This window comes from Lonchura striata, chromosome 1, assembly GCF_046129695.1.
Source record: "Lonchura striata isolate bLonStr1 chromosome 1, bLonStr1.mat, whole genome shotgun sequence".
Taxonomy (NCBI): domain Eukaryota; kingdom Metazoa; phylum Chordata; class Aves; order Passeriformes; family Estrildidae; genus Lonchura; species Lonchura striata.
The window spans coordinates 122,707,667-122,723,056 of NC_134603.1; the positions used below are offsets into that span (position 1 = coordinate 122,707,667).

The window sequence follows — 15,390 nt, forward strand, 5'->3', positions numbered from 1 at the left end:
AGAGAGACCAAGAAATTTGCCAAAAGGAATCAGTGGTGAACATGAAACCGAAATGAATTTTCCTAGGTCCCGACTGGCACTTTTTATAATGATGAATCATTTGTTGTTCTAATCATCAGAACTCAAATGTTTTCTCCCTTTACTTTCTGTTCTGTAAAGAACTTGATAAAGTCTTCTGGTTTGTTTTTGGTTTGTTTTTTTTTTTCATTTTTGAGTGACAGGGCAGCATTAGAAGCAGCAGCCATTAAACCTTTCCAGGATATATCCCTCTTTTACTAATTCCATGCACGCATCTTGAACTAGGCTGCCAAACCTAGCATATAAAAAATGAGAGAGAGTAAGGAGTGTATTCCCTCTCACCCCACTAGTTCTGGTCTGTGCATAGTAGAACAGTCTCTGTGCATGAGTGGAGGTGCAGGTTTTCTTCCAGTCCCAGCATTTCTGTGAATTAGCAGTGGCAGTCCCAGTTTCCCACATGGACACTTTGAATCAGCTTGCATTCCATGAGCAGTACATCACTCACTGCTTGGAAATGGTAATACAAGGAAGATTCCTTCACAGAAAACAAGTGGTTTGCTACATATTTAACTAAGATTTAAAAGAAAAAAAAAAGAAAAAAAAATTAAAAAAATTTTAAAAAGCCCCACCCAGCTTTTTCCTCTCCACTTCTCTGCTTCTGAAAAGTAAGCAAGACAACAAACCTTCAAGGTACTTGGCCCAGGGAGACAATATCAGCTTCTAAGGCCCACATGAAGAATAGCAGCCATAAAAGCATGGATTATATACAGCATTAGTTTTCAATCAAGCCAAACTGAAAGCCCTGTGCCTGAATGCCCTCTCTGCCACATCAGCCCCAAAAGCTTATGAAAAAAGAGCATAAAAAGACGGGAGAGCAACCTGCTCCACTTGAGGAGCAGTGAGGAAAGCTGTTGTACACAGGCACATCAGGACAGCTGCTGAAGGAAAGGAACTGCATCCCCCAAGATAGCAAGCATGCTCCCAGGGTTGGAAGCTGGGCTCGGTTGCTGATAGCCAGGTGGCTCGGTGCCAAAAAGCAGAATGGCACGAGCTTTGCATTTCAGTGTCTTGGAGACCCTAGGAAAGAGCTGAGGCTGTAAGAATTTCTTTCTTCAGGAGAAAATGTAACACACAGGCAAGTGCTGTGGGCCTGATCTCTTTCCACAACATCCAGAAGATCTCTCGAAGTCCTGAAGAATCATTACAGATTCAAAAATGAGGAAACTAACCCGACTGAATGATTCTGCTGCTAAGGAAGCCAGTCACTCTTCTTCCATTTGTATATAAAACAACATCACTTTCCTGAAGTTAAGTGCAGGACACAGGCACATTTAGCACTGTCCTCCTCCAGCCTAGTCTCCTGGAGGCTTCAAGACTCTCATTCAGACTCTAGATTTAGAAAAAAAGGAAAGCTGAACACATAGCCGGCTGCACCAGCTGAAACTTTATTTGCTCCACATGCAAGGCCTATCTGATGTCAGCAAGCAAGAAGTGTTTGTGACTGAAAAACTGCACATACATCTACAGTTTTTAAGAAAGTGAACACTAATAAAACACCTATTTTCTTATCCTGTCACGCTCATGTTCTTATTGTGCCAAGTATTTTAAATGTTAGCTCCTCAGGATTATCTCAGAGCTGTATGACCAATTCCCAAACTATGCACATCAATGGGACTATCAGTGGTTCCACAGCACATCCAAACTCATCCTGAAACACTGCAAATAAAAAAAAGACTGTGTGTTTAGGATTGCTTTTTAAACCAAACATTTATTTTAAAAGATAAAAGAATGGCTATTGTCATGCTAAAACCTGAAGACAAAATTACTATATATATGGTAGTTTTTAAATATATCAGCCTTTTATATTTCTTTATGAGGAAAAAAATTGGCTGTAGTTGCAATCAGTCTTAATTCATTCTTTATTGCTGCTCCGGTACTGTGTTATTTGAGCTGGTTAACTGTTAAAAGCATTTCAAATGTTCACATGGTCTGCATTAGGTTACAGAATAAAAGTAAGTACAGCCCACCAAATGTAACTTTCTGAAATGTAAACCACATGAATTTGATTTCTTTGTGGTACAACTTTAATTGGGTTCAGAGGTCTTTTGGTCTTACCTGTCTATCTGCTCTCTGATGGCCTGACCTGATAAAGCTAATACAAAGAATCTGCGAATGTGATCCAAACTGATTACTCTCAGTTACAGTACATGGCTTTATTCTTCACAGTAACGGCCCTCTAGCCTGGTTCATTATTAGGCTGCAAGTTTGAACCCTAGAGCCACCACTGAACTGGAAGCAGAAGTGTCACAACTTACAGTAAAAGATTGTGTCCCCTTGCAACTCTGCAAAACAAGAGAAGCTAAGGGAACAAGAACACATAGGTGCAACTCAGCGTGATCACATCTCCTGGAAAAACTGCAGAGCATGCAAACATATGTATGCCTCACATTGCCACAGCAAATGTCACAACAGAGAATGCATCCAACACACACTACATAACAGAGAAGCAACTGCAAACAGAAATTCCAACAAAGCCTGAAATCCTCAGATACTGATCTTGAGCTGATTTGGAATTGTGGATTTTTTTCTTTTGACAATACTCTGCTTTAATGACTCATTGTTCACTCATCAACCCTCATCTCTGTTGCACTGTATTCTCTCATATGCCTGCTCAAGTGAAACAACAGTACTGGCACTTCCCACCAGAAAAGCACATCATATCCCAACAACAAGAAGAAAGGCACTGTATAATAGGTACACTCACCTCGTATCCTGTGACCTGGCTCGTAAACAAAGACCTGTATCAGCTTGTGGGAGCAGATCTGGAATTAAGCAGACAGCTCAGAAGAAATGTTGGTAGAAAAGGAGCGATGTGCTGAAACACTAAAAGTCCCTTTGCCTGGGTAGCTGGTTTTATAATACACAGCCTTGATTTTGAAAAACATGAAAAATATTCACAGTGCTCATAGCTCTTGGAAGAAGACACCATAGAAAGGAACACTCAGCAGACCCAGTAATAAAATAACAACACAATATTGAATGTTATTCAACTGAAACTTCCACTGTAATTCATAAGTTTCATTCAAGTAAATAAATCAGTAACAAGTAAAAACATTACAAGTCATCCTCTAGTTCAGGAAAATTACATTCTTTTTTCTCTACTGGAAAACACACACATACACAAAAACTCTTTCAAAACAAATGTAGAAAAAATTTATAATAATATTTTACATCCCATTCCTCAAAGCTGTTTTTGTCTTTGTCAATTTTCTACAGTTCTGTTACCAAGCACTGTTCTGTACCAGTAGAACTGTTCTCTCAAGTAATTTCTACCAGTGAACATAAGAGCAATAACAAATGAGGTCCCTTAATTATTTCCAGGTTTTTCCAATAAGCAGTGTTGGCAACACAGCTCTTAGCTCTCTGTCCATCATACAAATAACAAGGGAAGGCCTGTAAACATGGCAGGGGTGTCTCTACTTTCCTGTTTGTCTAATGGACAAGCAGGAGGAGTAAGAAGGAAATGTATACCTCAGTGGTGGCATTTTCTTGTCAACATAGAATAGTTTTTTTTGGCTAGGAGTCATTTATCCATGAATACACTGTCTTCAAGGACACAACTTACAGAATCCCAACTTGGCCATAAGGAAAATTGAACATTTCCAAGGATGCTTCTTCCAAAACAAAAACTGATTTTCTTTTTCCCTTGAGGCTTGGAATGTGGTTTTGTGCTTTTGTTCTCAAACCCTGTTTTCTTTTATATATGGGGTTTTGCTTCCCTCTGCATTTATGGGTTCTGCTTGGGTCCAATATTGTTTCTAGCATTTGCTTTATAGGACTTAGGGCCCCACAACCCTTGATGTTGCATTAATGTGCAACAAAAAGCTCCATGCTACCAGGCTGTATACAGAAAAAGACCAGACTGGAAGGGACCCCAGCTTTCCCCACAGAGAAGTATAGTTTCACTCGATGGCTTCTGGAATGAACTTTGCCTATTATGTTTTATATAGATTTTGAATAAATCCTCTGAGTCATAGATTTCTTATTGGAACAATAAAACAATATAGAGGCCAGGGGAAAATGTGGAAGAAAGTATGGATTTTCTTCCCTGTCATGAAGCCCAGATTCTGTATCTTTCTTCACATCCGTTTAGTATGGCACAAAGGGAACTCACTGTTTTCTTTCAACTTCCCTTGCTACTTCACAGTAGAAATATTATTTTGCTTCCTATTTATTTCTCTACAGATCAGAAAAAAATCAACAACACTCTAGGTCTCTTTCCTCTATGGGTCTGGAACAGACTGCAGAGAAAGAAGAAATTAAGACAGAATAAGGAGGCAATTAATTGTAAAGAAGGTAAAGTTTTCCACACAACTCTTCCATTTGGTGTATGCATTGAAAGGCTCCAATTGTCATCTACAGACTACAGAACTTGGTTTATTACCTGTGCCATATAATCTCAGACAAAACCATTTGAAACAAGCACAAAATGAGAAAACTAATTTGAACAAGATCTGTTCAAATTTGGTCTCCTTTGGTTATCAGCTACAGTTAATATCTTCAAATATTGTAGTTGTATTTCAACCAGAATCAGTCGTCCACTGTTAAGCCTGTTGAGCTTAACAGACCATCTTGTTTGAATATTTTAAAACTACTGCTGCCTTTTGCCCACTTTCATTATGTTAATTTACATCTGGTGCCCAAAAAAGCTACATCTACAATTCACAACAATAATGAATTAATGAAGTCCAGGATGTCCAAAGAGAGATTCCTTCAGGCACATTAAGTCAGCAGATCATCTCTCCAGGGACATTTTTTAATAAAAGCTCAAAAATGCTTGCTGAAAACACGAGCTTTAGCCCTGAGTATGTCAGGAAAGCTTTCTGCATGCAGCTCTGCCCAGAAGCTCCAGGAGACCACCACCATTCAGATCTGTGCATCTCTTGCACATCTTCCTGTGCAAGACCTGGGACAGCCCTACTGCCTGTTACAAGCTGGGCACATGCAGCATGAGCAACCACCTGTCAGAAAAGGAAGCCAGATATTCCACTGCAGCCAGCACTTCCCAGCAAGGTGCTTGGAGGATCAGAGGCCCTTCAAGCAGCACCAAGTGGCTGAAATGCTGGCTGGTCACTCTCCTGACACCTGAAGTGTGTCTGAGAGATGATGAGCAACATCTGTCACACAAGGATTGATATAAAGGGGGAAGTTTCAATGTTACGTTGTGTAAGTGCCCAGCTTCTGGTGTGAAAGGGGATGAGAAACGAGCCCAACCAGCTGGCACTTAATCAACCTGGAAACCCAATTCATTACTCTGAAAACTTCTCAGAATGTTCTCTATTTGTATTCTTTTTAGGTCATTTTACTATCAAAGATGCGATCATCCTGTCTGCCTGGGAAAACACAGACATCTCTATAAAGCTGAGAATAAAAAGGAAAAACAAAAGTTTAAAGACATCCAAGCCCTTCATAAAAATGCTTCATTCTGGCAATGCTGAGAAGAGTAACAGAACTCTAGACAAACACTGAATGGCTTTCAAGGAAAATTGTGAGTTCCTCAATATATGCAATGATACCAAAAATGTCAGTTTGGACTTGAACTCACATCAAAGATCTTTAGGTCAAACCCACCATGAACTGAACTGTTTGGAACTACTGATCTGCTAAGAAGTTAGAATTGATATATCTGACTTCTAACCAGGTCTATAAAATGCTAAGTTGCTTGAGGAAAACTTAAAAGATCAACAGCTATTGCTTTCATTAAAGAAATCATGTGACTAAGAGCACCACATGTATTTCAGTCTAGGATCATTTGATGCTAAGCATTTTTATTTTTTTAATCTCACCAAAACAGAGCACAAGATCAGAAGACAGAAAAGTATAAAGGAAAAAATACAAGCCAGAAACATTAGAAAATGAGCTACAAACATAACTTTTTCCCATATCACATATGTATATATGTACATACTGCATTTCAATCTGTAGGGTTAAAAAAGAAGAATGCTGCTTTAAGCCCTTACATTTACAGCACCAGTGAGCCTGGATCTTATAGTTAAATAACTAGATAAAAGTAACATAATATTCAGAATTCCCCAGGAAGTACATTCAATTCTCTTAATACTGTCAAATAAGCTAGGGATTTGGATTTCACCCATTTTGAGAATTGTTCGCTGCAAACATTTTATTACCTCACCAAGTTTTATGGACCCTATCAGAACAGCTGCGATTCACTTCACTTGCAGCAGAGGAAGCTGGTAATAGCTCAGAGATTGCCCCCTTCATTTCATAAACCAATTAGGACCTGGATCCTATGACTGGAGTAACACAACCCCTTCTTTTACTGGCAAAATTCCACTTCATTTATGTGAGCTCAGAATGAACGTCTCTGTTCACAGAACACAGATGCTCATAGCAGCAAATGTTTCTAAAACACACTCTCTAATTTGTTCCTTCTTCCAAGGAACACTTTTCCTGCACTCTCAATCTACCTGCAGGTTCTGTCTAGCCATCAGTTCCTTGTTCAACTCAGAAATTTTTAACTAAACATAGCTAAGAGAATTTAAAGGTATGGTTTCCCACATGGAACTTTGTTAGAGGGTCTCCAAAATGACAAATTTATTTAAATTACTTTTTTTTTCCTTCTAAATCAAGCATAATTTCTAGTAAAGAACTAACTTTGGTGATGTTGTCTTCTTAAGATTTATCCATGCCTTTGATTCAAATTGTTGCTGTTTTGGGTTTTTTGTTCTGTTTTGTTTTTCCGTTGCTTTTTCATTTTCAAATGCATATTTGGCCTGTCCATAAATATAAATAGAACCATATATATGTCTTAAATGGAACTGTAATGTACGATTGATTTTGAAAACTCATCAATTCATAAGGAGGCCTACTTTTACAGGTGGTAAAATAGGATCCATACACTTTACACAAAGTCTGTAATTCCTGTGTTTTCCCTCAGGCACTTTCCTCTGAACTATTGTAATTGGTTTGCAGCCAGGTACCAGCTTAAAAAAAAAAAAAAGAAAAAGAGAAAGAAACAACCTGAAGTGTTAACACTTTATTAACTTATAGTATGTTTTTATATTCCTTTGGAAGTGTTCAAAAAAGACACTGGCAAGACAAACCATGTTAAATCAAGGCATTCTCTGTTTAGGACATCAGTGCCAATTCCTTTATTGAAACAGATACAAACATAATTTCTTAGTGGGCAACTAATCTTTTATTAGAATTCTTTGCACATAAAGGTCTTTTTAATTGTAGCCATTGTGCAAACCCCAGCAAGCCTGTAAGCCCTTCTCTGAACAGACATGGTGTAAGGCAGCATCCCAAAGCTTGCTGCTTCTCTGGAACCTGTGAATTGGTTGCTTAAATAATTATTTTTTTTTAAAGCCTTACACCAAACAAAATCTGTATTGCTTGAGTTAGTGTTTTACTGCAGCTTAGTTACCTGTCAAACAGGCTGACACTTGGATAAAACACATACTGGAATCATGCATCAGGGCATGTTAAGCACAAACCTGTGATGAAGAGCAGAGCTATGTGATTCAGCTGTGCATAGCCCTAATGATCTTTTTCTGGTCTAGGGAAAGCTTGATTTGTCATACCAAACCCACTGCAATTCTGAAATCCTCTTCCATCCGAAAATGATTTTACATGTGTTTTAGTTCAAAGAGTCATATAAATCAGAAGCTCTGCCCATAAATTTTGATGACACCTTTAAAGAAGATTTATGCAGTGTGTATTATATATATACAGGAGGTATGTAAGAGATACCAGCCACTAAAATTAAGGAATCAATGCTAGATTCTCCATGTTCTATCGATCATATTTAAGTTCTATTTATGACTTTCTCTGATGTGAGAGCCAACCAATGCATATGAAAACTCAATATTTCTGTTCAGATAAAATTATGGGTGCAGTACACTATTCTAACCTTGTTTTCCTATAGTTCTTGGGTGAGACAAGTTTTCAGGACAAAAACATCCTGATCCATTTCTTATAAATCACATGCATGAAAACTGGCTTGAGCATAGTTTCACTGCCTATCTCAAAAAATCATCAGGAGAAGAAGAGGGCTGATTTCTTCTCATAACACACAACAATCCTAGTCAGAGCCAGTGGGCAGCAAGTCCCACAATATCCCTTACATTTTCTGGTTTTGGCGTTCTTGCTCTGAGAAAGTAATATTTCTAACAAACGTAGGACTTCTGTCAAGTAGAAAGTATGAAGTGTGAAACACTATGTTCATTAATAAATTTAAGCAACATGTATAACAAGTGCCTAACTTTCACGATTATAGTTGACTTCAAGTCAGGTAAGCACATTAAACTCTCTTCATTTCAAGTTGAAAAGCTATTTATTACCTGGCTAATGATCCTCCTTTCAGTCCCCCAAAAGTCACCTTGATATATGTCAACTCTCCAGCCCCTTCCTAGACCTTACAGCAAGGAAGAGTTTTGGGAAGGCAAAGGTGTATATTCTTGAGTGTAGAAGAGAGGTGTTGTGAACAACCACCTGTGCCTGACACACAGACTGGCACTGTTTGCTTTTTCTCTTCCTAACTAAGCATTATTGGGAAAAAAAATGAGTCAGCAACTCCTGAACATACAACAGCAGAGGATGTTGGAGAGCAGAGAGAACTTCTAAATATCACAGACAGAGCAGCATGGTTTGGCCTGCAGGTCAATGTGTGGACCTGGGCAGCAGCTTGCTAAAAGGGATGAACAGCTTGAGAGAGTCCAGCTCATTTTCTCCCTCATCATCCTCCCTTTTAAGCTAAGCTATGAGACAACTTGTTCCTGGGTATGGCTCACTTGTAATAATTTCCTAAGTTATTCACCTGAGCTTCCCAGAGACTTGTGGCTGCTGCTCACATGTGGCTTGATGGGATTCCATTCAAGGTTGGCCAAGGTCAGTGTAGTAGAAGAGACTACAGAAAACATGTATTAGTATAAGGAGAGGAAAAAGAAGCAGAACCATTAAACATGAATTAAAGCCCAACTTTCACTACAAAGACAGAAAAAAAAAATTGGACAGAATGACAATGTCAGATGTTCTCTCTTCCCTTTTCCTCCCCTTACAGTGATCTCACTGATGTTCTTACATGCTGCACAATCAAGGCTATGGAATGGACTTGATCAAGTGACTGAGTGGTCATTTGATGCTTCATCTCTCACTGCACATTTCTTCTCATCTCACAACATACTGTGGTACTTCAGTTCGAATACATGAGATGGAAGAGAGGTTTTTATCACAGATTTCCTGGAAAGGGAACTAATCTTTGAATTTAATAAAAGGACATCATTCCATGGCCTCTTTGATGCCACACACTCCACCAACTTACTAAGAACTTAAAGAGAAACTTTTTCTTGGATGTACAAAGACCCTTCTCAGTCACCTTCCTATTCCAAGTGTCTTCCAGAAAAGACTCTTACAGGAGTCTTTTCTGTTTCCTTAAGCTATAAAGGATAATAGCAGGATACTCTGAAAACTCAACCAGAAGTTACAGTCTCAGCTTTTGCTATGGTAAAACTCCTGTGCTTGCCACAGAGACAGTCTGTCCTTCTGCCATCTGAGACCCTCCAGTTAAGACTGAGAAGTTTTTTTTTCATTTTCCAAATGACCAAACCTTTGTTAGTCCCACTATATGCATGGAGCAGTCAATTTTTTGACTATTCCATTTGCCATGCCCTTTTGTTTGAAAAGCCCTCAAACCTGTGAAAAGATGATAAACTGGAACCAGAGAGACACACACGGCACCATGAGAGGAAAGCGAGAGGAACAGTAAGACAATGCATAGGTGTCAAAATGAGTGCTGCATGTGGGGACTGAAAGGCTATTCTCCCACTGGTACCATGATTCTTCAGAACATCAAGGCACCAGAAGTATCTTCCAAACTCCTTTTGTTGCTTTTTTCTACCTGCTTGCATTTCACCAAATGTGGTTGCAATTTTTTCCGTTTGATGCTGTGCCAGAAGACCATCTTATCTCGATTAAAATGCTCTACAACACTTTAAAAACAGATAATCTACATCACATGGTTAGTGTTCTATGTCCACTTTGGAGCCTGAGTTCACTGAAACTGGACTCACTCTCCATTTACTACAATGTTAACAACTTGCTGCATCTGTGACAATCCTCCATCCTCCCACATTCTTTATCAGCTGCAGAGCTGTACCAGTGAGTTTCAAACTGGAACAAATACTAGTTATGTCCATTACTAACTTGAAAAACTAGATTGAAAGCAAATTACCTTCTCTGTGAATGCTGTTAGGTTGCAGATACCTCCAGTAACTGATAGCCTGAAAAACACATCTTTCCTAGCAAAAGACATGTCCAGATAGAGCAAGCACCACGCTGTGTTGTCACCAATTTGTCTGCCCAGAACTCTCTCACACACTGCTGTATATTCAGTCACAGAAAAAATGGAGTTATTTTAAAAAGAAGACAAGCACTTCTATTGTACAGCCTAGTTCAGAGTCCCATATCTTGAGCTGATTCAGCTTATCTGCTTTTCTATACCTTTGACAAATGCATGTCTTATATAATTTTTTTTCTCCTTCCTTCATATGCCATACTGCTTTTCCTCCATGTATCTTATCTAGAAATGATGTGCTATTAATCAGCCAAAGACACCCTTCACTGCTAAGTGTTCCTCAACTGATTTTTCATCAGCACAAGTAGTTACTAGTTCCAGCATTCCTCCCACATGCTGAAGGCTTGGCAGGGAAAGAGGAGGGATGGCAAGGAGGTTAGAGACCGCTTCACCACATAAATACTATCAGGGACCTTTATACCAACCTGCCAGCTTGCCGTAATGCTAATGGTGCTGTTTATTCTCAACAAAAGGAACATGGTGGGAGGAAAGTGGGGCTGCACCCTGTCTTATTTTTTAAGTTAATAACCTTCATGCTCTTCCTTTTATCTGATTAATCTGGCTGGGTGCCTGTTCAGTAGTAGCTGAAGCTTAATACCTGAAACAATGTGTGAATATACATTGTGCCAGTAAGGCTTGCCCAACAATGCACATTCTGTTTTCCCATGCCTTGTGTCAATATCTCATTTTATGTGCAAGCCCTCAGAGCAGGGAATAGGAAAAAAGAGAGGGAGGGAGGGAGGGAGGGAGGGAGAAGGTGAAAGGGAGAAGAAAGAGAAGGAGAAACGAAAGTAAGGAAAAATTACATCCCTTGGGAACATCAGCTGCTACAAACTCGCCCACTCCTCACCATGAAACAAGCTGTGTGCGGGCACAGGTGGGTCCCATTCTCTCTTACTAGAGCACAGGCCTACAAACAGGGGCTAAATGAAGACTTTCATTGCTGTTCCCTGTTTTCATTGGAGCAAGGCCATCATAAACATTTGCAGGTGGCTTGGCCATAGTCTGACACTAAAATATTTGTGGTTGTGATAAAAATCGGAATATTGCTACAAGATGGTTCTATATAACCTTCAGGGCTTGATCCTGCTCTTACAGAACTCAGTGAGAGTTTTACCCAGTTTCTCTCTGCTGGGTTTATTACTCATTAGAAGGCATTTTCCCTGGCACAATTCTTCATGGTAAAGACTCATCTACCCTTTGGGGCAAATTCAGATTATTTCTAAAAAAGGGAAACTCAACCAAAACCCACTGATTTGAGGACCTCAGAATTTGGGCTTGTTAAATAGCTAAACAACCTCAACTTTGCAAGGCTAAATCAAAGCAACCAAACTTTGAAGACCTCAAATATTTTCTGAATTCATTTAGATGTTTTTTTCAGTTGTTTAATACAGAACCATTGTCCAGTTTGTATTCCTCATGAATGAGTCGTGGATATAATTCTTAGCACATTTAGAAGGATAAGATGAAGATAAATGGAAATGACAAGATTTGTTCTCTGAATAAGTAACACAGACACCATAGGGAAAAGACTGAAGGAAAAGAAGGCAAACAAGGATGCTCAACCCTTTGGCAAGTAGAGGAAGTTGAAAATACGGCAATTATCTCCTAGGACACACCATGAACAAAAAACAAAACCTCCTAGGAAGAGGGAAGAATGGGGAACAGAGTATGCTGGAGGTCACACATAAGTCTCATTCACACAGAGTCTCAACTCACACAGAGGCTAAAATGCTGACAATTGCCTCCCAATAAAGCAGCTTTAAACTCAAACTTAGGAAACATTTGTGTGATTCAGTCACAGGGAAGAATTAAGATATGTCATGACAAAGTTTCCCAAATGAGACACACCACTGACTAGGAAAAGGTCTTTTTATCCTCAACCCCACCAACTTTGGAGATTCTAATCACCATGGCCCTGAACCAACACAAACCTAAAACCTGACTGACAGGGTCTTGCAAAACCACATGCAGTTTTTTTCTCATTATATAGAAACAATTGTTTGGAAGCCAAGCACAGTCTTACATAAAACACCTCACCACTGAGTATTAAAAGTAATTTGCGTTTTTTTTATACTTTTAATTAGGATCATAATTACCACTAGACCTATTAAGTCACAATTTGAACAGCAGTTTAATCATCCTTAACACAAATAATGGCATTAGTTAATGTTTTTCTTTCTAAAACTGAAAAAGAAGCTGTTTCTTCCCCCCTCCCTCTCTTCCAGCCCTCTCTCTTTGAACAGAATGGGACATATATAAGACAACAACTTTGCTGAATTCACAGGCAAATGGTATTGCATGTGAAATTTATGTGAACACTCTGTTTTGTCAATACGTAATATATACAAAGGTCACATCTATCAAATAGTTCTACATGACCCATCCTACCAGATTTATATATTAAGAACCAAATCCTGAAATAGCAGTAAAAAGGAAAATAGAGGAGCTTGGGCAGGAGCACAAAACTAGGGCAGCAGATGGAATCTGTGTTCTGTGCATGGCTGGGTAGTCCAGAGCTCAGTGCCATGGGCCATCCCAGCTACCATGGGAGATACAGAGCTTGTGGCCTACACCAAGAGTCTTGAAAGAAAACTCAAGAATAACTAGAATTTCAGTTTTCAATGCCAGGATTTTAATTAATGGTTTTGAAAAGACTGAGAGTTGATTATCAATTATTTAGATAATGACTGGGAACAGTGACTGCTTTTGCATATATCACTTAATTAATTTGACCAAAGTACAAATGACAGATAATGAATCTATACTGCTGCTTCTTTCTTAGTCCACTAAGATATCTTTTTATCCATACATTTTCATGTATAACCCCACCCCAAATTCTCAGAGCTGTGATGAAAAACTGTACCCTCAAGCCGTCAGGGCAGTTTCTGTACAATTACAAACAAGTTATTGTGACTTATGAGGATCTCATACTTGCTGGGAGTAACCAGGTGTAAACATATACTAAACATGGGTGGTTTTGTTCATACAGTTCTCCAGACGTTAGCACCCAATTGGCATTCAAGACAATACAATAAGCACCCATACTGTCAATTTATGGTAATAAATACGGATTCGTCATCACAAATTGATCAGCTGTTCACACTGTGCCAAACTCTATCTTGATTGTCTTTTTGTCTTCCAGCATTCCTCATTTAAACAGAGGACATAGGAAATAGTTCAATCCCACAGAAAACCCAGAATTCCCACTGAAGAAAGTTAAAGGATCAGCTTCACAAACACTTTGTCTTTCTTCCCAGAGCAATTATAGAAAAAACATGCACTATGATCATATGAAGATTAAAAAAAATAAACAAACACTGGATGCAGAAAGCAGGACTCTCCAGTAAGTACAGCATTCTGTCCTTTTTGAACCAGTGTGCCATATCTGGAGTAACCTGGCCATTCCCCACTGTCTGCAATATGTGCTGCAGGGTCCTTGCTTATCCTGGCAGGGTTAATGGCAAACTCTGTAACCTCAAAAACCTCTAGAACAACATCTGGGCCTGCATGCAGCTGGTCCTTAAGAAGCATGAGGACATGAGGACAACATCTAATTCTACAGGCAGGAGCCAGAGAACCAGAGAAATGAAAATATGGAAATGGACTCACCCAATCTGCCGATTTGTGGAAGGTGCTTGTGTAATGACAGAACTGGACTGTGGAGAAGGCATGGCTTGTTGAATCACAACGCTGGTGTCGTGGTTTGGCATCCTTGTGTTTGTCAGCTGGTGGGATCCAGGTCCTGCCATTGCTCCTCCAACTGTGTTATGCATGGAGATATTCTGTGAGAAGAAGGGAAATGGGGGATGGTGGAAGAAAATGAAAATAAATAAATAAATAAATAAATAAATAAATAAATAAATGTCTTATCTTGGTTTTCTGTTCTACAGGAATTCTATTAGGAATCTGAAAGTATCAATAATATGAAAAGTTACTGGCTCCTGGTAAATCCCAAGTCAATAGATCTTGTTATAACCAACAACAAGAATGAAATGAAAAATAAATATTTACTTTCACAGGTGGAAAAATACCCACAGGTTGAGTAAAAATACCACAGGTTGACTAATCGCTCTTCTGTGATTCTGTCTTGTGATATATAATGGGGATATTTAGGACATATTTCTCCTAACTGAACATGATATGAGCACATGACACCTTGATTTACTGCATGGGCTGTTTACTGTGTACTGCCTCTGCTTAGACTGACAAGCAAATCAAGTTTTACAGCCCCAGACTAACAAACAGTATATGGCATATCATGAAACAGCCATTTCTATTGCCCTTGATAGATTTTGTAGAGCAAAAATATCCCAGAGGCTTAGAACAACACTGTATTTCACCACATATAACCTTTGCTTCAGGTAACTCAGAGGTCTTAAAAAGTTCTTAAAAACAAAAAAAACAGAAGTTCACAGATAATTCATATCCACTGAGCAAATAACCAGTGAGAGACCAGGATATTGCTAAGGAAGGAATAAGACTTCTCTCCTGTTGTGCCTGTACACACAACACACACTGCTGCTAAACCGCAGGGTTTGACTTGGCCCGCGTTTAAAAACAAACAAAACTCTCAAGCCAGAGATAAGCCACAATGTATACATATGAAAAATACAGTAACCTTGAGAGCATTATTTTTCCTATCAGGCATCAACGTGTGAATTGTTAGCAGCAAGAGGAAAAGAAACTTTCCATTGTCGCCTCATGCTAAGCTGAGGAAAACGGGGACAAAAAACCCCTTATACACACACTGCCACTAAGACTCACACAAAGCACCTTCCTAACAACTGCAATACTCAGAATTAAAAAACAAAGTTCTATTTCATTCAAAATTCCAATTTATGTGTCAATTTGTCTAGGAAATATATACAACCGCCACAAAATATTGTTAGATAAAGCTGGTAGGAAAAGAAACTCAGAGCTCTGATCAAATGTGGAAAACAGAAGAGGCACACAACATGTTGAATCCCAGACCTAAAGAAAGATTGTATTATAAG

The 15,390-nt window shown here is 39.0% G+C and overlaps 1 protein-coding gene across 6 annotated transcripts in view; it reads right to left on the reverse strand.

Moving 5' to 3' along the window:
- Positions 1 to 15,390, reverse strand: part of CREB5 (cAMP responsive element binding protein 5) — a 256,919-nt gene that overhangs the window by 159,138 nt on the left and 82,391 nt on the right. For all 6 annotated transcript variants that reach the window (XR_002466113.3, XM_021538185.3, XM_021538180.3 and 3 more), the window contains one exon: positions 14,006 to 14,178. Coding sequence is in view for 5 of the 6 variants with exons in the window: in XM_021538180.3 (XP_021393855.1) it covers positions 14,006 to 14,178 (173 nt within the window). In the remaining variant the exon portion in view is untranslated. The remainder of the gene's footprint in view (positions 1 to 14,005; positions 14,179 to 15,390) is intronic.